The sequence below is a fragment of the Cherax quadricarinatus genome, chromosome 44, assembly GCF_038502225.1.
Source record: "Cherax quadricarinatus isolate ZL_2023a chromosome 44, ASM3850222v1, whole genome shotgun sequence".
NCBI lineage: Eukaryota > Metazoa > Arthropoda > Malacostraca > Decapoda > Parastacidae > Cherax > Cherax quadricarinatus.
Window position 1 is genome coordinate 14,844,302 of NC_091335.1, and position 21,644 is coordinate 14,865,945.

The 21,644-nt window shown below is 39.0% G+C and overlaps 1 protein-coding gene across 2 annotated transcripts in view; it reads right to left on the reverse strand.

Annotated features, from left to right (window-relative positions):
* iPLA2-VIA (calcium-independent phospholipase A2 VIA) overlaps positions 1-21,192 on the reverse strand; it is an 82,107-nt gene extending 60,915 nt beyond the window's left edge. Inside the window, exons 1-8 of one of the 2 annotated variants that reach the window (XM_053789165.2) lie at positions 21,059-21,192; positions 18,378-18,482; positions 17,155-17,261; positions 16,679-16,897; positions 15,457-15,634; positions 14,522-14,764; positions 13,099-13,224; positions 4,938-5,102 (exon numbers count right to left, since the gene is read on the reverse strand). In XM_053789165.2, coding sequence (XP_053645140.1) covers positions 4,938-5,102; positions 13,099-13,224; positions 14,522-14,764; positions 15,457-15,634; positions 16,679-16,897; positions 17,155-17,261; positions 18,378-18,479 — 1,140 coding nt within the window. In that variant the 5' untranslated portion in view covers positions 18,480-18,482; positions 21,059-21,192. The other variant, XM_053789164.2, reaches the window with a different exon arrangement.
* Between the last annotated feature and the right edge of the window lie 452 nt (positions 21,193-21,644).

Genomic DNA, 21,644 nt, shown 5'->3' on the forward strand with positions numbered 1-21,644 from the left:
AATCCATAAATGCCACAAAGACCTCTTTAGCCTTATTTAAATACTGTTCACTTATATGTTTCACTGTAAACACCTGGTCCACACACCCCCTACCTTTCCTAAAGCCTCCTTGTTCATCTGCTATCCTATTCTCCGTCTTACTCTTAATTCTTTCAATTATAACTCTACCATACACTTTACCAGGTACACTCAACAGACTTATCCCCCTATAATTTTTGCACTCACTTTTATCCCCTTTGCCTTTATACAAAGGAACTATGCATGCTCTCTGCCAATCCCTAGGTACCTTACCCTCTTCCATACATTTATTAAATAATTGCACCAACCACTCCAAAACTATATCCCCACCTGCTTTTAACATTTCTATCTTTATCCCATCAATCCCGGCTGCCTTACCCCCTTTCATTTTACCTACTGCCTCACGAACTTCCCCCACACTCACAACTGGCTCTTCCTCACTCCTACAAGATGTTATTCCTCCTTGCCCTATACACGAAATCACAGCTTCCCTATCTTCATCAACATTTAACAATTCCTCAAAATATTCCTTCCATCTTCTCAATACCTCTAACTCTCCATTTAATAACTCTCCTCTCCTATTTTTAACTGACAAATCCATTTGTTCTCTAGGCTTTCTTAACTTGTTAATCTCACTCCAAAACTTTTTCTTATTTTCAACAAAATTTGTTGATAACATCTCACCCACTCTCTCATTTGCTCTCTTTTTACATTGCTTCACCACTCTCTTAACTTCTCTCTTTTTCTCCATATACTCTTCCCTCCTTGCATCACTTCTACTTTGTAAAAACTTCTCATATGCTAACTTTTTCTCCCTTACTACTCTCTTTACATCATCATTCCACCAATCGCTCCTCTTCCCTCCTGCACCCACTTTCCTGTAACCACAAACTTCTGCTGAACACTCTAACACTACATTTTTAAACCTACCCCATACCTCTTCGACCCCATTGCCTATGCTCTCATTAGCCCATCTATCCTCCAATAGCTGTTTATATCTTACCCTAACTGCCTCCTCTTTTAGTTTATAAACCTTCACCTCTCTCTTCCCTGATGCTTCTATTCTCCTTGTATCCCATCTACCTTTTACTCTCAGTGTAGCTACAACTAGAAAGTGATCTGATATATCTGTGGCCCCTCTATAAACATGTACATCCTGAAGTCTACTCAACAGTCTTTTATCTACCAATACATAATCCAACAAACTACTGTCATTTCGCCTTACATCATATCGTGTATACTTATTTATCCTCTTTTTCTTAAAATATGTATTACCTATAACTAAACCCCTTTCTATACAAAGTTCAATCAAAGGGCTCCCATTATCATTTACACCTGGCACCCCAAACTTACCTACCACACCCTCTCTAAAAGTTTCTCCTACTTTAGCATTCAAGTCCCCTACCACAATTACTCTCTCACTTGGTTCAAAGGCTCCTATACATTCACTTAACATCTCCCAAAATCTCTCTCTCTCCTCTGCATTCCTCTCTTCTCCAGGTGCATACACGCTTATTATGACCCACTTCTCGCATCCAACCTTTACTTTAATCCACATAATTCTTGAATTTACACATTCATATTCTCTTTTCTCCTTCCATAACTGATCATTTAACATTACTGCTACCCCTTCCTTTGCTCTAACTCTCTCAGATACTCCAGATTTAATCCCATTTATTTCCCCCCACTGAAACTCTCCTACCCCCTTCAGCTTTGTTTCGCTTAGGGCCAGGACATCCAACTTCTTTTCATTCATAACATCAGCAATCATCTGTTTCTTGTCATCCGCACTACATCCACGCACATTTAAGCAACCCAGTTTTATAAAGTTTTTCTTCTTCTCTTTTTTAGTAATTGTATACAGGAGAAGGGGTTACTAGCCCATTGCTCCCGGCATTTTAGTCGCCTCATACGACACGCATGGCTTACGGAGGAAAGATTCTTTTCCACTTCCCCATGGACAATAGAAGAAATAAAAAAGAACAAATTCGTCTACCAACCATTGCAATTTTTCTTCAAAATCTCCTAAAAACACAGTGTCATTGGCAAAAAAGCAACTGTAACAACTCTTACTTTCTATTAGATTCTTAATCTTTTAACCCCCTCACTGCCCAGACCCCCAAAGTTAATATTGCTCTCAGAGTCCATTTTATATAAAAAAAATTTTTGAAATGGTAGAAAAAACTTTTAGAATTATACAGGTGCAAAGTAAGCAACCTGGGTACAATTTACACATCAGCAATTTCACCCACTTTGAATATTATTTTAAGCAAATTCCATTGCTCTGTCTTACCAAATTCTTAACTATTTCACTAGTATGCCTTCTGTTCTATTGACTGAGCACAAAAGGCTGCTCATTCAATCATTACAACTACCTTATAAAGTGCATAGAAGTCGGTAATTTGGCCACTTTTACACAAAACTATAAAATGCCAATTTAAAAATAGTCCACAATGAACAATGTAGACAAGAGAAAAAATTCTATGGACAAATTTGGAGCGAGGTGATGAGGGTAACAAAAATAGTCTAGGCAATGATAAATCAAATATTAGATTGTAGGAAGGGAGTATGGAGGAACTAATATGCTTAGATATCTGAGTATATGAAGGACAAGAGGGAAATTATTTCCCAGTAAAAGTAGGCCTTAGACAAGGATGTGTGATGTCACCGTGGTTGTTTAATATATTTATAGATGGGGTAGTAAGAGAAGTAAATGCGAGGGTCTTGGCAAGAGGCGTGGAGTTAAAAGATAAAGAATCACACATAAAGTGGGAGTTGTCACAGTTGCTCTTTGCTGATGACACTGTGCTCTTGGGAGATTCTGAAGAGAAGTTGCAGAGATTGGTGGATGAATTTGGTAGGGAATGCAAAAGAAGAAAATTAAAAGTGAATACAGGAAAGAGTAAGGTTATGAGGATAACAAAAAGATTAGGTGATGAAAGATTGGATATCAGATTGGAGGGAGAGAGTATGAAGGAGGTGAATGTATTCAGATATTTGGGAGTGGACGTGTCAGTGGATGGGTCTATGAAAGATGAGGTGAATCATAGAATTGATGAGGGGAAAAGGGTGAGTGGTGCACTTAGGAGTCTGTGGAGACAAAGAACTTTGTCCTTGGAGGCAAAGAGGGGAATGTATGAGAGTATAGTTTTACCAATGCTCTTATATGGGTGTGAAGCATGGGTGATGAATGTTGCAGTGAGGAGAAGGCTGGAGGCAGTCGAGATGTCATGTCTGAGGGCAATGTGTGGTGTGAATATAATGCAGAGAATTCATAGTTTGGAAGTTAGGAGGAGGTGCGGGATTACCAAAGCTGTTGTCCAGAGGGCTGAGGAAGGGTTGTTGAGGTGGTTCGGACATGTAGAGAGAATGGAGCGAAACAGAATGACTTCAAGAGTGTATCAGTCTGCAGTGGAAGGAAGGCGGGGTAGGGGTCGGCCTAGGAAAGGTTGAAGGGAGGGGGTAAAGGAGGTTTTGTGTGCGAGGGGCTTGGACTTCTAGCAGGCATGCGTGAGCGTGTTTGATAGGAGTGAATGGAGACAAATGGTTTTTAATACTTGACGTGCTGTTGGAGTGTGAGCAAAGTAACATTTATGAAGGGGTTCAGGGAAACCAGCGGGCCGGACTTGGGTCCTGGAGATGGGAGGTACAGTGCCTGCACTCTGAAGGAGGGGTGTTAATGTTGCAGTTTAAAAACTGTAGTGTAAAGCGCCCTTCTGGCAAGACAGTGATGGAGTGAATGATGGTGAAAGTTTTTCTTTTTTGGGCCACCCTGCCTTGGTGGGAATAGGCCAGTGTGATAATAAATAAAATGAAGGACAAGGTGAACTACAGAACAGATAAAGAAAAAAAGGTGGATGGTGTGTTAAGGCATATGTGGAAAGAAAGATGATTATCAATGAAGGCAAATAAGGTAATATACCACTCTTTTGTGTAGATGTTAGCATGAGTTTGGGACACTACAGTGAGGAGGCTTGAGGCAGTTGAGATGTCATGCTTCAGAACATTATGTGGTATGAATATCATCTAGAGAATTTGGAACAAGTTATAAGGCAATGTGTTGTCACCAAGGGTATAATTCAGAGGGCTGAGGAGGGACTGAGATGGTTTGGGCAAGTAGAGAGGTTGGAGAAGAAATTGACAATCAGGGTATATAAAGTAGGAGTGAAAGATAGGAGTAGGGGTTGTGCCAGGTGCCAGAGAGAGGAAGTATAAGAGGTTTTGAGTTTTAGGGGGCTTTAGTTTCTAACAGGTTTGTGTGAGTGTGTTACATAGAACTGAATGGAGACAAGTGGTTTTTAATGGACATGCTGTTAGAGTGTGAGCAAGGTAACTTTTATGAAGGAATTCAGGTGAGACCAGCTAGCCAGACTGAGTCCCAGAGGCTGGAGTACAGTACCTGTACTGCTCTCAGTGGCCCTTATACACCCAACAACAACAACAACACAACACCACTCATGACATACATAATGACATATTTTATTCATTCTAGAGTATATGTCAAGTTTCTATGTTATTAATACTGTTTATTATGTCATATTAGATCAATTGTGATAGATAAATAAGCCATAGAATTGATATTAGTGTCATATTGAAGGACTATCTTGTCCTATCTCCAAACAAACTCTGCTGCCGCCACAATTCCTAACATACGTAATGACATATTTTAAATATGATTGGGCAGCTGGTCATTTGTGAATGTTCAAAGCCTGCAAAAGTAGAACTCATAAATGTGGAGGGAGACCTGTACTCTGAAAGAGGGGTGGGGATGATACAGTCAGGATAATCTGATGATGATATCGGCAATCTTAAAGAAAGATGGCAAATGAATGAATCATGGTAAATGTATTTTCTTTTTAGGATCACTCTGCCTCAACAGGAGATGATCATTCATGCACACTTGCATAAAAATATCTCACCTTGTTGTTGATAACATTAGTGTTGGCACCAAACACAAGCAAGGCTTGTAAAACAGCAGCTGAACTTGCTAAGTGCACTGCCAGATTACCCTCATCATCAGCAACATTAACCTCGACTCCACGACTCAAAAGGGTTAAAACACATGCTAAGCGATTGTTTTGTACCTGTTTACACCAAAAGAAATTCATCAATATGATTCAATTAGTACACATTTAATATAAGACAAAGTTTTTCTACCATATAAGGGGATCCCTTGACTATACATGTACACATTTTTACTAACTTTTCATTCCTTAACTGAGTTTCTAGCCAGCAAAAATTAAAATAAAATGGCATATCAATGGCAACACATACTTGGTAACTTATTCAATGTTTACTTTTCTGTATTCTAGTACAAGTTTTGTTACTATCTGGTCACCACAGGACCTGGAGAAGGTCACAATCTACCAAATACATTTCAACTATTTAAACCAATTTCATTTATGGATGAAACCACTTCCTCCATCTCCAATCCAGATCTAGCTGAACTCAACAACATGGTCCATAAACCGCGATAAGTCATTATAAATAACCGTCAAATGAATAAACACAAGAGTGGATGGCGACTTGAACCATTCTAGTCCACACTCATCCTTCTGTATAAAAGAAAGCTTACTGCAATCACCCAACATCCGAGTTTTGCATTTGCAAATTTGTTATCACTGAGTTTTGCAATAGGAGAAAAGGAAAAACACCATACAATGTCCAACAGCCATCACAGTGTATACATGAACAACGTTTCCACTGTGTCATTGTTCATTTCATTCCACTTCTTTACCACTTTTATATTGTAGCAATGTTCTCTAATATTTTTTTTTTATTATCACATTGGCCGATTCCCACCAAGGCAGGGTGGCCCGAAAAAGAAAAACTTTCACCATCATTCACTCCATCACTGTCTTGCAGAAGGGTGCTTTACACTACAGTTTTTAAACTGCAACATTAACACCCCTCCTTCAGAGTGCAGGCACTGTACTTCCCATCTCCAGGACTCAAGTCCGGCCTGCCGGTTTCCCTGAATCCCTTCATAAATGTTACTTTGCTCACACTCCAACAGCACGTCAAATATTAAAAACCATTTGTCTCCATTCACTCCTATCAAACACGCTCACGCATGCCTGCTGGAAGTCCAAGCCCCTCGCACACAAAACCTCCTTTACCCCCTCCCTCCAACCTCTCCTAGGCCGACCCCTACCCCGCCTTCCTTCCACTATAGACTGATACACTCTTGAAGTCACTCTGTTTCGCTCCATTCTCTCTACATGTCCGAACCACCTCAACAACCCTTCTTCAGCCCTCTGGACAACGTTTTGGTAATCCCGCACCTCCTCCTAACTTCCAAACTACGAATTCTCTGCATTATATTCACACCACACATTGCCCTCAGACATGACATCTCCACTGCCTCCAGCCTTCTCCTCGCTGCAACATTCATCACCCATGCTTCACACCCATATAAGAGCGTTGGTAAAACTATACTCTCATACATTCCACTCTTTGCCTCCAAAGACAAAGTTCTTTGTTTCCACAGACTCCTAAGTGCACCACTCACCCTTTTCCCCTCATCAATTCTATGATTCACCTCATCTTTCATAGACCCATCCGCTGACACGTCCACTCCCAAATATCTGAATACATTCACCTCCTCCATACTCTCTCCCTCCAATCTGATATCCAATCTTTCATCACCTAATCTTTTTGTTATCCTCATAACCTTACTCTTTCCTGTATTCACTTTTAATTTTCTTCTTTTGCACACCCTACCAAATTCATCCACCAATCTCTGCAACTTCTCTTCAGAATCTCCCAAGAGCACAGTGTCATCAGCAAAGAGCAACTGTGACAACTCCAACTTTATGTTTGATTCTTTATCTTTTAACTCCACGCCTCTTGCCAAGACCCTCACATTTACTTCTCTTACAACCCAATCTATAAATATATTAAACAACCACGGTGACATCACACATTCTTGTCTAAGGCCTACTTTTACCTGGAGTTTACCTGGAGAGAGTTCCGGGGGTCAACGCCCCCGCGGCCCGGTCTGAGACCAGGCCTCCTGGTGGATCAGAGCCTGATCAGCCAGGCTGTTGCTGCTGGCTGCACGCAAACCAACATACGAGCCACAGCCCGGCTGATCCGGAACTGACTTTAGGTGCTTGTCCAGTGCCAGCTTGAAGACTGCCAGGGGTCTGTTGGTAATCCCCCTTATGTGTGCTGGGAGGCAGTTGAACAGTCTCGGGCCCCTGACACTTATTGTATGGTCTCTTAACGTGCTAGTGACACCCCTGCTTTTCATTGGGGGGATGGTGCATCGTCTGCCAAGTCTTTTGCTTTCGTAGTGGGTGATTTTCGTGTGCAAGTTCGGTACTAGTCCCTCTAGGATTTTCCAGGTGTATATAATCATGTATCTCTCCCTCCTGCGTTCCAGGGAATACAGGTTTAGGAACCTCAAGCGCTCCCAATAATTGAGGTGTTTTATCTCCGTTATGCGCGCCGTGAAAGTTCTCTGTACATTTTCTAGGTCGGCAATTTCACCTGCCTTGAAAGGTGCTGTTAGTGTGCAGCAATATTCCAGCCTAGATAGAACAAGTGACCTGAAGAGTGTCATCATGGGCTTGGCCTCCCTAGTTTTGAAGGTTCTCATTATCCATCCTGTCATTTTTCTAGCAGATGCGATTGATACAGTGTTATGGTCCTTGAAGGTGAGATCCTCCGACATGATCACTCCCAGGTCTTTGACGTTGGTGTTTCGCTCTATTTTGTGGCCAGAATTTGTTTTGTACTCTGATGAAGATTTAATTTCCTCATGTTTACCATATCTGAGTAATTGAAATTTCTCATCGTTGAACTTCATATTGTTTTCTGCAGCCCACTGAAAGATTTGGTTGATGTCTGCCTGGAGCTTTGCAGTGTCTGCAATGGAAGACACTGTCATGCAGATTCGGGTGTCATCTGCAAAGGAAGACACGGTGCTGTGGCTGACATCCTTGTCTATGTCGGATATAAGGATGAGGAACAAGATGGGAGCGAGTACTGTGCCTTGTGGAACAGAGCTTTTCACCGTAGCTGCCTCGGACTTTACTCTGTTGACGACTACTCTCTGTGTTCTGTTAGTGAGGAAATTATAGATCCATCGACCGACTTTTCCTGTTATTCCTTTAGCACGCATTTTGTGCGCTATTACGCCATGGTCACACTTGTCGAAGGCTTTTGCAAAGTCTGTATATATTACATCTGCATTATTTTTGTCTTCTAGTGCATTTAGGACCTTGTCGTAGTGGTCCAATAGTTGAGACAGACAGGAGCGACCTGTTCTAAACCCATGTTGCCCTGGGTTGTGTAACTGATGGGTTTCTAGATGCGTGGTGATCTTGCTTCTTAGGACCCTTTCAAAGATTTTTATGATATGGGATGTTAGTGCTATTGGTCTGTAGTTCTTTGCTGTTGCTTTACTGCCCCCTTTGTGGAGTGGGGCTATGTCTGTTGTTTTTAGTAACTGTGGGACGACCCCCGTGTCCATGCTCCCTCTCCATAGGATGGAAAAGGCTCGTGATAGGGGCTTCTTGCAGTTCTTGATGAACACAGAGTTCCATGAGTCTGGCCCTGGGGCAGAGTGCATGGGCATGTCATTTATCGCCTGTTCGAAGTCATTTGGCGTCAGGATAACATCGGATAGGCTTGTGTTAACCAAATTTTGTGGCTCTCATAAAAAATTCATTTTGATCTTCGACTCTCAGTCTGGTTAGCGGCTTGCTAAAAACTGAGTCATATTGGGACTTGAGTAGCTCACTCATTTCCTTGTTGTCATCTGTGTAGGACCCATCTTGTTTAAGTAGGGGCCCAATACTGGACGTTGTTCTCGATTTTGATTTGGCATAGGAGAAGAAATACTTTGGGTTTCTTTCGATTTCATTTATGGCTTTTAGTTCTTCCCGCGATTCCTGACTCCTAAAGGATTCTTTTAGCTTAAGTTCGATGCTTGCTATTTCTCTGACCAGTGTCTCCCTACGCATTTCAGATATATTGACCTCTTTTAGCCGCTCTGTTATTCTTTTCCGTCGCCTGTAAAGGGAGCGCCTGTCTCTTTCTGTTTTACATCTACTCCTCCTTTTTCTTAGAGGAATAAGCCTTGTGCATACATCGAGTGCTACCGAGTTAATCTGTTCTAGGCATAAGTTGGGGTCTGTGTTGCTTAGTATATCTTCCCAGTTTATATCGGTTAGGACTTGGTTTACTTGGTCCCACTTTATGTTTTTGTTATTGAAGTTGAATTTGGTGAATGCTCCCTCGTGACTAATCTCATTATGTCGGTCTGGGGCTCCGCGCATACATGACTGAACCTCAATTATGTTGTGATCTGAGTATATTGTTTTTGATATGGTGATATTTCTTATCAGATCATCATTGTTAATGAAGATGAGGTCTAGTGTATTCTCCAGTCTAGTAGGCTCTATTATTTGCTGGTTTAAATTGAATTTTGTGCAGAGATTTAAAAGCTCACGTGAGTGTGAGTTTTCATCAGAGCTGCCTCCTGGTGTTATTACTGCAACAATATTATTTGCTATATTCCTCCATTTTAGGTGCCTTAAGTTGAAATCCCCCAGGAGCAAGATGTTGGGTGCAGGAGCTGGAAGGTTTTCCAGACAGTGGTCAATTTTTAACAGCTGTTCCTGGAATTGCTGGGATGTTGCATCCGGAGGCTTGTAGACTATCACAATGACTAGGTTTTGGTTCTCGACCTTTACTGCTAAAACTTCCACTACATCATTTGAGGCATTTAGCAGTTCTGTGCAAACAAGTGACTCTGCAATGTACAGGCCAACCCCCCCCTTTTGCCTGTTCACTCTGTCACATCTGTATAGGTTGTAACCTGGGATCCATATTTCGTTGTCCAAGTGATCCTTTATGTGGGTCTCAGTGAAAGCCGCGAACATTGCCTTTGCCTCTGCAAGCAGTCCACGGATGAAAGGTATTTTGTTGTTTGTTGCTGGCTTTAGACCCTGTATATTTGCAAAGAAGAATGTTATCGGACTGGTGGTATTGTTGGTACTGGGGGGGGATTTTTTTTCCGGCATTAGTATCTGTATCTGTTGGTTTGGAGTGGAGGCCATCGACTGTGGTTCCACTCCAGGAATGACTGGATTTGGTGTACGATTTCTGCCATTTCCTGCCAGTTTTTTTTCCTTCCTGGCACTAAAAAACCTCTCCCTCTTGAGTGGCTGTGGCTACCCAGGTTTTCCCATGGCCTGGATGTTTTGTATCTTTTTGTCCCCTTTAGATGGTATGCCTGGCAATTTAAGTTATAGCACAGTCTTTCCTGTACTGAAGAGGTACACAGTTCAGGGTGAAAAAGCTTACAGGAAGGGAGTTTGCATTTTCCTGTTGTCATATGGGCATGGCATTTCTTAGGGTGGTCATAGTTGCACGTCCCATCTGTTTTTCCAGATTTCCCATGCCAGCAGATACCGAGTGCATAGTATGTGCACAGGCTTGGTTTCCGTTTGCCTTGGGTTTCTGTGACTGTATTCCCTGTTGGTGCATGTTTCCCTGTCTTACTTCTATCCTCCCTAGCACCAACAATGGAGCTCCCACCATTTGTTTTTGGTAATATATCCTCACTATTGCTAGTGGAGTCCTCTTGTTTGCTATTTCCTGCGGTATTTCTAGTTTGCAATATTGGTTTTATCTTATCTTTGACTACACTTGTTTCCCTACTATGGCTCCTGTCCCCTATGCGGTCATTCATATGTATTCCTTCCTGCGTATAATTCCCGACTACCTGGACAAAATCTGGGGAATAAATTCCCTCTTTCCTACATACTCTAACTTGAGCCTCACTATCCTCGTAAAAACTCTTCACTGCTTTCAGTAACCTACCTCCTACACCATACACCTGCAACATCTGCCACATTGTTCCCCTATCCACCCTGTCATATGCCTTTTCCAAATCCATAAATGCCACAAAGACCTCTTTAGCCTTATCTAAATACTGTTCACTTATATGTTTCACTGTAAACACCTGGTCCACACACCCCCTACCTTTCCTAAAGCCTCTTTGTTCATCTGCTATCCTATTCTCAGTCTTACTCTTTATTTTTTCAATAATAACTCTACCATACACTTTACCAGGTATTCCTCTAGCTAATTCTGATCTCTATTTATAATGTGTTATCTTCAAGAAGGCACTGGACAGGCACCTAAAGTCAGTACCCGACCAGCCGGGCTGTGGTTTGTATGTCAGTTTGCATGCGGCCAGCAGTAACAGCCTGGTTGATGAGACCCTGATCCACCACGAGGCCTGGTCTTGGACCAGGCCACAGGGGGCGTTGACCTCCAAAACCTTCTCCAGGTATACTCCAGGTATACAGCAGGTTAGGTTCCGGGCTACTGCTGTAAAGCGAAAATTGTTGTAAAGTGAAACAAAGCCTTTTTTCACTCTCAAATGCATATAAAAGCCTGATAACATGTTTACACTATCATATATAAAGTGAGCAATAGAGCTAGAGCTAAAAAATGCATGTACAGTACACATATTACTTACCTTAAAATATTTTTGTCTTTAGCTTACTGAGTGTAAAGTAAAAGGACACAAGTGCAACTAATGTGACATTTATTGTGGCAACGTTTCGCTCTCCAGGAGCTTTATCAAGCCATTACAAACAATACATGGACACAGAGGGTATATAAAGGCTCTGAGTGAGGTGCAATACTAGTGAGGTAACATTTCGATGTTCACTAGTGGTGGTGGTAGTAGTAGTAGTAGTAGTAGTAGTAACAAAAATAATACAATAAAGAAGAGCAATTAATTCGTACATGAGTAAAAGGATATAAAAGCTATTACTTGGGTAACATAAAAATAGGTTGGACAAATATAGACTGGAAAGAGGCAGGTTTTTTTCAGTGTTCACTCTCTGTAATGTGCTTTGTGTAGTATAACAGGAGAGACTATGTGATGGCAGGGTTTACTGTTTTCAGGAGGATTCTTGCTAAGACTTCGGAGATGGTGAAGCTGCCGTTGTTTTGTTTAATTGTAATCGAAACAGCGATCAGTGCTGATTCAAGGCACTTGCGTCTGCGGAAATTAGTTTCTTTGATCACTAATTGGGCGTCTCTGAATTTCATGAGATGATTGGTGGAATTTCGGTGTTGTACACAGGCGTTGACAAGATCTACGTAGGTGAAACAGCAAGAAACCTCGACACCCGCCTCAATGAACACATTTACGCATGTAGGAACGACAACTTAAACAACGCCTGTGTACAACACCGAAATTCCACCAATCATCTCATGAAATTCAGAGACACCCAATTAGTGATCAAAGAAACTAATTTCCGCAGGAATCCTCCTGAAAACAGTAAACCCTGCCATCACATAGTCTCTCCTGTTATACTACACAAAGCACATTACAGAGAGTGAACACTGAAAAAAACCTGCCTCTTTCCAGTCTATATTTGTCCAACCTATTTTTATGTTACCCAAGTAATAGCTTTTATATCCTTTTACTCATGTACGAATTAATTGCTCTTCCTTATTGTATTATTTTTGTTACTACTACTACTACTACTACTACTACCACCACCACTAGTGAACATCGAAATGTTACCTCACTAGTATTGCACCTCACTCAAAGCCTTTATATACCCTCTGTGTCCATGTATTGTTTGTAATGGCTTGATAAAGCTCCTGGAGAGCGAAACGTTGCCACAATAAATGTCACATTAGTTGCACTTGTGTCCTTTTACTTTACATATTGTCAGTAATTCTACCAACTTTATTACAGCTTACAGAGTGGTGAATATACATATTTATTGTAGGAAGTCTGAATAAATGAAGAATGGGTATATAATTGAAAACTGCTGCATTAGCAAAACACCATACAGTGAAGCTCTGTAAAGCAGGGCCCACCAGTATTAAATTACATACTAGTACAAATGTGAAAATACACTAATATAAAAAATCTAAAATAATACTAGATAGTATCTGGGAACAAAAGTCACATTTATCCACAATATATCCACCTGTATCCCACCAAAATAAAATTAATTTTCTGCAAATTCATCATCTGCAGGCTTCTCACAAAATGCATCTCTCAGTTACAATAACGAAAACAAATTAACTTGCCATTTTATGCAGAGCAGTAAGACCATGAAAATTCCGTGCATTGATACTACATCCCAAGTCTGCCATGGCATTAATTATTTCTCTGGAAGTAGCCCAGTGTAAAGGTGTTCCTCCCTGTTTCATGTCCTAAAAAGAGAAACCACAATTTAGTTCTGACATTCTACTATTAAGTACATAAACATGATTTTATTTTAACCCTTTGAGGGTTTTGGTCGTACTAGTACGTCTTACGCGTAGGGGTTTTTGACGTACTAGTACGCATAAATTCTAGCGGCCTCAAATCTAGTGGGAGAATGCTGGTAGGCCTTCATATGAAAGAATGGGTCTATGTGGTCAGTGTGCACAGTCTAAAAAAAATCCTGCAGCACACAGTGCATAATAAGAAAAAAAAAACTTCGACCATTTTTTTGGAATAAATCAGCGACTTTGCAGTGTATTTTCGTATGGTATTTATTGTTGTATTCTAGTTTTCTTGGTCTCATTTTATAGAATGGAAGACATATTACAGAAATTGAGATGATTTTGACTGGTTTTACAATGAAAGGTGCCTTGAAATTGAGCTCAAAGTAGCAGAAATGTTCGATTTTTACCAAACTTCAAAAGTAAACAAATCGTGCCAAGCGTGCAATACACGTCAACTGGTGAGTCTAATATTCTTTCACAAGTGCACCAATAATATTTATACCATTTTTTACACTAATGCAGTAGTCTGCATAACAGTAAATATTATATTTTTTGTGAGAATAAAAATTCAAAGTGGAAAGCAAAAGAATATAAGAGGGGCCTTGAGACGTGACTAATGACTAGAGGAAATGTCATTTTAGTGCCAGGAATGTCTTTCTTGTTTATTCTGGACCCTATTCGGAAATTGGCATCTTTTGAAATTTGTGTGAAATTGGCAAAATTGCTAAATTCTGACCACTGTACTGGATAGTTGAATTTCATAAATGGGTGGTTTCTTGCACCCATTCGATAGAAAAAATGGAGTTCTAGCAAAATATTCATGGTTTTTGTCGACTAGTACAGTGAAATTGGCCGAAAATGGGGCTCAAAGTGGGCAAAATCGCCGATGCGTAAACATCGCCGAGACCGCTAACTTTGCGAGAGCATAATTCCGTAAGTTTTCTATCAAATTTCAAACTTTTGGTGTCTCTATGATCGGGAAAAGATTCTCTATCTTTTCATAGGAGAAAATAATTTTTTTTTTTTTTAAATTTGGCTGACCCTGAGAACGATTTTCGGAGAGGGCCTGTCGACCCTCAAAGGGTTAATGATTAAGGTGAATTGCAATTACAGTATGTAAATGCTACTCTGCATAATTTACCAGCTTTTCATTATTCAGATGCCCTCCATGCAGTTAACTGATCTGACAGAGAAGATAAAAACTACAGTAGAGATGCTACAGAACACAAAAACAAATTACCTTCGCATTGAGTTGGTTTGGATACATGGCAATTATTTCCTTTGCACAGTGTGTACTATTGGCAGCCATAGCTGAATGGATTGGTAAAGTAGAATCATGAGTGGCTGCAACATTCACATCTGCCCCAGCACAGAGAAGAGCTTTCACACAATCTGGTTTATCTCCTTCACAGGCCAGATGAAGGGGTGTTTTCCCAGCTTCGTTAGGGACATTTAAAAGACGAGACTCTTTTTGAGTTACCAGCTGAAAGAAGACATTAAATAATGTAGGGATAACTAACACTACATCAGATAAAAAATAATGTTCAAACATAACATCATTTATTGAAACCATAATTCTATAAAATAAGACACAGTTGATCACTCATTATCTGGTATTGACTTTTTCGCGGCTCAACATTATTCACTGATTTTTTTCGTACAGAGTACTTGAACTGATATCGAAAAACAATAGCATACAAACAATAACCCCCCAAAATTATTCAATTATCTGGTATTTTTTAAAAATACAGCATAACCATCCACAGATGGTACCAGATAATCAATGATCTACTGCTCTAGTAAAATAAAACCATTTCAGAGTGATCTCTTAGATCAGTGGTTCCCAATCTAGGTGTAATGAGTTTCATACAGGCATGTCACCTAAGTGTGCAAAATATTTTCTGTTAGAAACTATTTCAATGAACCAAAAGAAAGAGAAGATATAATGTACAAATTACTTGTTATCATACGTGATTATGAGACAAAACGACCAGCACTCATGCCAGAGTGCAAAACATTTAATAGGCTTCCATTCCTTCACATGAATTAAGAATATCACATCCTCAGGCAGTTGGTGTCTACCAACTTATTGTAATTTTAAATTTTCAAATTAGTGCTAACTTGGACAGCCAAGACCCAGTCTACTTCCTCAAAAACAGGAATGGAGTCACATACCTTTATGATTGTTTCATTGGTTGTTGCTGCAAGATGATATACAGAGTTGCCTTTTACATCAGTAACATCAACGCTGACATTTTTTTGCATCAAACTTCGAATAACATCAAGGTGACCTTCCTTTATTGCCAAGTGTAAGGGTGTTTCTTTCATCTCCATATCAGCTGTGTCTACGTACCTAAGTTTATAGGAATTAAAAGAATTTTTTTTTAAATTTGCACCACAAATACAGTATAAATATACTGTACATATACATAATAGTATCAAGTCTCCATTTTGGAGATTAGTCAGAAATTATTCATGGGTATGTACAGTACAGTAGTCCCCCCATATCCATAGGGAATATATTCCAAGACCTACTGTCGATACCTGAAACTATGGATAGTAGCAGCCCCTATATATGTCATTTTTCATTTACATACATACCTATGATAAAGTTTAATTGATAAATTATGCAAAATAAGTATTTTTTATCTATTTTTATCTATTTTATCTAGTTTTTTTATGCCTAGCTGTATTGAGCACTTAATATATGATAGTGTAAACATGTTATCTGGCGTTTTAGACTCATTCAACAATAAAAAATGCTCTTTTCGATCCACTGGCAATTTTCGCTTATCGCACAGTAGTATTATATAGTGGACCCTCACCTAACGACATTAATTGGTACCTGAGAATGAATATCGTTAGGAGAGTTTTTTAGCGTTAGCCGAGGCAAAATGTTTGCGTTAAAATGTATCGTTAGCTGGATTTAACGTTAGGTGATGCCATCATTAGCTGAGGGTCCACTGCATTGTTAACCTCAAAATGGCACTAGTCAGCTGATGTATGCATCACCATCAAAAATAATAAAAATGAATATAACTGAAAAGCACCAAATTAGCAAATCGCTCTAAATCGAAGCACTGTATTAGCAAGGTATGCTTGTATATAGTATTTTTAGTTTTCTAGTAGTTGTGGTACATTTTCTCCTGGAATCTATTCCAGTTATCCACTACTTTATTGGTGGCTTAGCACTGCACTTTCATCTTCAACATCACTGCGATGTCTTACAAAGAGTGCCAAGCCATCACAATTAAAATGACCCTCTGAACTGCAGTATTCTAGGCCCTCTTTTTGAGTGCAGGAACTGTATTTCCCACTCCCAGGACTCAAGTCTAGCTGATGGGTCCCAGAGGTGAGAAGTATGGTGGGAGATATTATTAGCAAAATTATGCCTTACCTCGTTATTTCAGGATGCATAAATAGCCGAGAAAAGCCAAGATGGGCAGCAATGTGAGCAGATGTCCATGTAGGATGATCCCGAATTAAATCACATATATTCTGAAGAACTTGTTGATTGACAATATCATGTGACATGTACACTGCTAATGTAGGCAACACCTCCTTCAATGCAATGAAACGCACCTGAGCTTCATCACAGTCAACTATTCTGAAAAGACTATCAAGACGAGAAGAATCAGGCATTACAGAGCTAGCTGATCTGGTCAACAAGTTAAATAGAAGATAAAAAAAATATTAAAGAGCAAGTCTGTGTTTGTGACTTGTAGGATTGTGGTACACAGCAGTGACATCCCACTGTGACTACAGCTAACTACTTATTATTCGTTTCTCAATTATGTTTTTAAATATTCTGAAGATCCAGATAAAGGAAGAAATCACATTTTCAAACTAATGTGGCTAGTCATAGGATCCCACCTGTAAGCTTTAGAGAGTGAATTCTGAACAGGCTGATGCATAAGCAGTTCAAAGTTGTTGGTAGATGTCGGACCATACAGAACCAGGCAGTCTTCACGACACTGAATCTGAAATACAATATGTTAACACTGATTCATTGCCAAGAACAAATACAAGATACAATTACAACCAATTTATTTCTTTTCTGTAGTATACAGGTGATGTAGTTTACATGTAATAAAATATTGTTTGGAACAAAAGAAAGCCACTAGCATGTGGCACATTGCAGGCAGACTAATTCTAATGCTTACTAATTAAGAACTAGACATGGGTTATTAAGTATGAGTTTTTAAATGTACAATAATTTTTTTCAACAAGTCAGCCGTCACCCAAGGCAGGGTGACCCAAAAAGAAAGAAAATCCCCAAAAAGAAAATACTTTCATCATTCAACACTTTCACCTCACTCACACATAATCACAATCTTTGCAGAGGCACTCAGATACGACAGTTTAGAAGTCCCTCCAAACTGTCAATATCCCAAAGCCCTCTTTTAGAGTGCAGGCATTGTACTTCCCATTTCCAGGGCTCAAGTCCGGCTAACCGGATTCCTTAAATCCCTTCACTAAATATTACCCTGCTCATACTCCAATAAAAAAAAATCGAGAAGTTCAGCACCCTCAACGTGAAAATCCCTCAAAATTTAATTGCCATGAAAGTATTCCATGTGAAATTGAAGAGTTTGATATGAATAAACAGAAGAAAATAATTACAGTATGAAATATCTTGCTGAATAATAGTCAGAAAGGAAAGGATATCAAGAAAACTCTTCACTGACCTAAGAGTTGTGATCTGGATAGGGTACTGGATGAAATGGAACTAGAAATGTCAGAATGAAGAGCTGATCTTAGTACAATTGTGAAATATTAATTTCATAATTTGGGAGTTACTGACAATTGGCATTATCATACACCCCCCTCCCCCTACTAGTCCATTAATGAGAGGATTTATTGTATTTAAATTTTTTGTTACAAAGAAATATTTATATTTTTCTGACTGATAAGGATACTAGCTACAACTTATGTGTATTTATCTTCATAATTCTTAAAAGCTAACTTTTCTTAAAAAATATACTCAGAAAAGTGGATTGTTATAAATTGGCCTGTTGAGATACTTTTGTTACAATCCGAAGATATATGCCTAAAGTTTTCTTTAAAGGTATTATGCTATACTGCTAAAAACTTACTGGTATTCTGGAAAAATCTGAGATTCCAACTTCCACAACTGTATTTCCTGAAGGGGTCTCTGACCCCATGAAGGTCTTGAATAAATTCCCGATGAATGCCATGGTCTATGAGGCGAGAAGAAAATTAATTAAGAAATAAATATTTTCGGAGTTAGATTTTGATCAAAATGCTCTAATATGGCTTGCAATTTTTGTTTAATAAAAATAAAATTTTACTGAGGTAAAAAATACAAAATACTGTTTGCCCTATTTTTTCAAAATGTTAGTTTATCTGGTTTATAGCCCGTCAACTGAATGTGCTAAATTAAGGATGTAATTCAACCTGTACACTAATACTCAATGTAGGAATTAAACTCTCAAGAATAGTTAGGTTAGGTTAATTTGATCTGGGTTCGGTTAACATAAATTAAAATATTTTAATATGTAGACCATAATACAATACAGTACTCAACAAGGGAGTGTTTCTTCTTAAGATAACAGTGGTCAGTTCAACATTGAGAAGGCACTCAATGTTAGTAAAGATTTGTATTAAGGATCCCAATGGAAATAAGTCACTTTGTCTGACTTTCTTGGGTTATCTTACATAATCTACACATATGTTGCTATGCATGATAATTTATGTAACTGTATTTATGTGTACCTGTACCTGAATAAACTTACTTAACCTGGAGGGTTAGTAACCAAGGATAACTCAATAAAGCCACTAGTCCTTGGGTCCTCTTCCACATGATGTGACCCAGAACATTCAGCTAACATCCAAGCACCCACTTACAGCTAGGCAAACACACACACAACAGGCATAAGGAAATATGCTAGTTTCCACTTATGCTAGGATCAAATGCAGGTCTTTCAGAGGGAAGCTGAATGTGCTACCAGAAGCCATCCCCAAAAACAGCCATTCTCACACTAAGATAGGTAAATATTCAAATTTTGTTTCCTATTTTTCCTCATCTGTGATTAATAAACATTATAATCATGAGGAATTGTTACACTCATAAGGGTAAGTAAGTTTATTTAGGTATGGGTACACAAAAGTACAATTATCATACATAGTGTAAATTACCTAGGATAACCCCAAAAAAATGTCAGAAAAAATTACTTATTTTTCATTGGGGTCACACAGTGCCTGAGGAATAGAAGACAATCAAGTTCAATCCAAGGAAGGAGAAGACAGGTCCAATTATTCCTTAATCAAGGCATCTCCCTACAGAAAAAATAATGGTTAAATTTCTTTTAATAGGTTTTTGTAACCTAACCTAGGCTAATTTAAAATTCAGAAAACAATTTGGAGAAAAATAAACTGGAGGCACTAAAAATGCAGCTTTTGGAAAGCCAGAATTAGAGGATTATGAGTGAAGAACAGGAGAATAGGAATAATAAAGGGAACAAAAATAATGTGTTGAAAGTATCAAACTAGAACAGGACTCGCAGCAATGGATTCAAGTTGGAAAAAAAAATCTGATTTAGAAATGTATATAAGATAAGATTTGCTCAATTTTTTTTTAAGCTGGGGAGGGTTATTTACCCAGGATAACCCAAGAAAGTCAGTATGTCATCAAAGACTGTCTTATTTCCACTGGGGTCCTTTAATCTTGTCCCCCAGGATGCAACCCACAACAGTTGAATAACACCCAAGTACCTACTTACTGCTAGGTGAACAGGAATAACAGGAGTAAGGAAACATGCCCAATGTTTCTTCTTATTCCGGGGATTGAACCACAGACACTCATTGTGTGGAATAAAGTCATTAGTAGCATCACTGTAGCAAGAACTTTGGGTAAGTTTAATTATAGGTTGGACAGGTATGTGGGTGGACGTAAGTTGAACCTGCCTAGCATGGGCAAGAGGCCTGCTACAGTATTCCCTCATCTTCATGTTTTAAAACTGTTAGTAACTTGATATTTGAACATGAAAATGAGTTAGAGAAAACCAGTTATGATGATGAACTCTGTACGTGAATAAGTTTATTTAGGTACAGGTACATCTAAGTTCAAATATCATACATTGTGTAAATTACCTATGATAACCCAGAAAAGTCAAAGTGACTTATTTCCACTGTATCTTGTCTTATATTATTATTATTATTATTATAATCAAAAAGAAGCGCTAAGCCACAAGGGCTATACAGATCTTGTCTTATAAGAATGAGATAAAACATAGTTATAGTACCATACAGTTACAATACAAAGGAGTCACAGAGCTGAAAATAGTGACTCATTCTTACATTACCACAAAAATATTAATCTTGTAACAAGTGTCACCTTAAAGTTTCCTATACTGACACATAACACGAATAATACATGATCATTATTGTAATACGTAGTATACAAAACCCGGCAATTACACAAGACAATTAGTCACTCCATGTGCAAATGAGATAAATTTTCCGATTAAAATTATGAACACACTTAGGAATGCTGTTCAGAGTCACTTAAAAGTAATATATTTCTAACCTTAGTACCAACACAGTAATGACTTCACTGCTGCTTGACATCCACGTGACTATTAACCTTTTGACCGTCACTTATTATAGTTATATCACAACATCTTCATAGAAACAAGGCGCTATCATCCTCTTTTATATATATATTGATTATAAATCTTGTTTTTTTCGGTAGTCTGAGCTGCCTTGAGGAGATAACAGCTGATTTTTGTCACTCACAGCTGATGTCTGTACTTACCTTGTTGTGTTGGCGGGGGTCGAGACTCAGCTCCTGTACCTCACACCTCTCTCTCCCTCAATTAACCCCTCAAGGAAGGTTCCTTGATGTTGGTGAGGGGCTCTTGATTTAGGTAATTGGATCTGTGCTCCAGTTCCCCAAATTAAGCCTGAATGCCTTCCACATCCCCCCACAGGCGCTGTATAATCCTCCGGGTTTAGCGCTTCCCTTGATTATAATAATAATAATAATAATCTCCCTTAATTAACCCCCTCAGGGAAGGTTCCTTGATGTTGGTGAGGGGCTCTTGACTTAGGGAATTGGATCTGTGCTCCAGTTCCTTGAATTAAGCCTGAATGCCTTCCACATCCCCCCCACCCAGGCGCTGTATAATCCTACGGGTTTAGCGCTTCCCCTTGCTTATAATAATAATTATAATAATTCCCTCAGTTAACATTACAGATACAAAATACAAAAGTTTATTTCTTTGCAAATGTTACAATATGTAATTACATTTGAACTACTGTAATTCCTTGTACAACTATGTATCATGTCCAAATAAACTATATTAGAAAAAATTTAGAGAGTACTTCTGAAGAAATGTTGA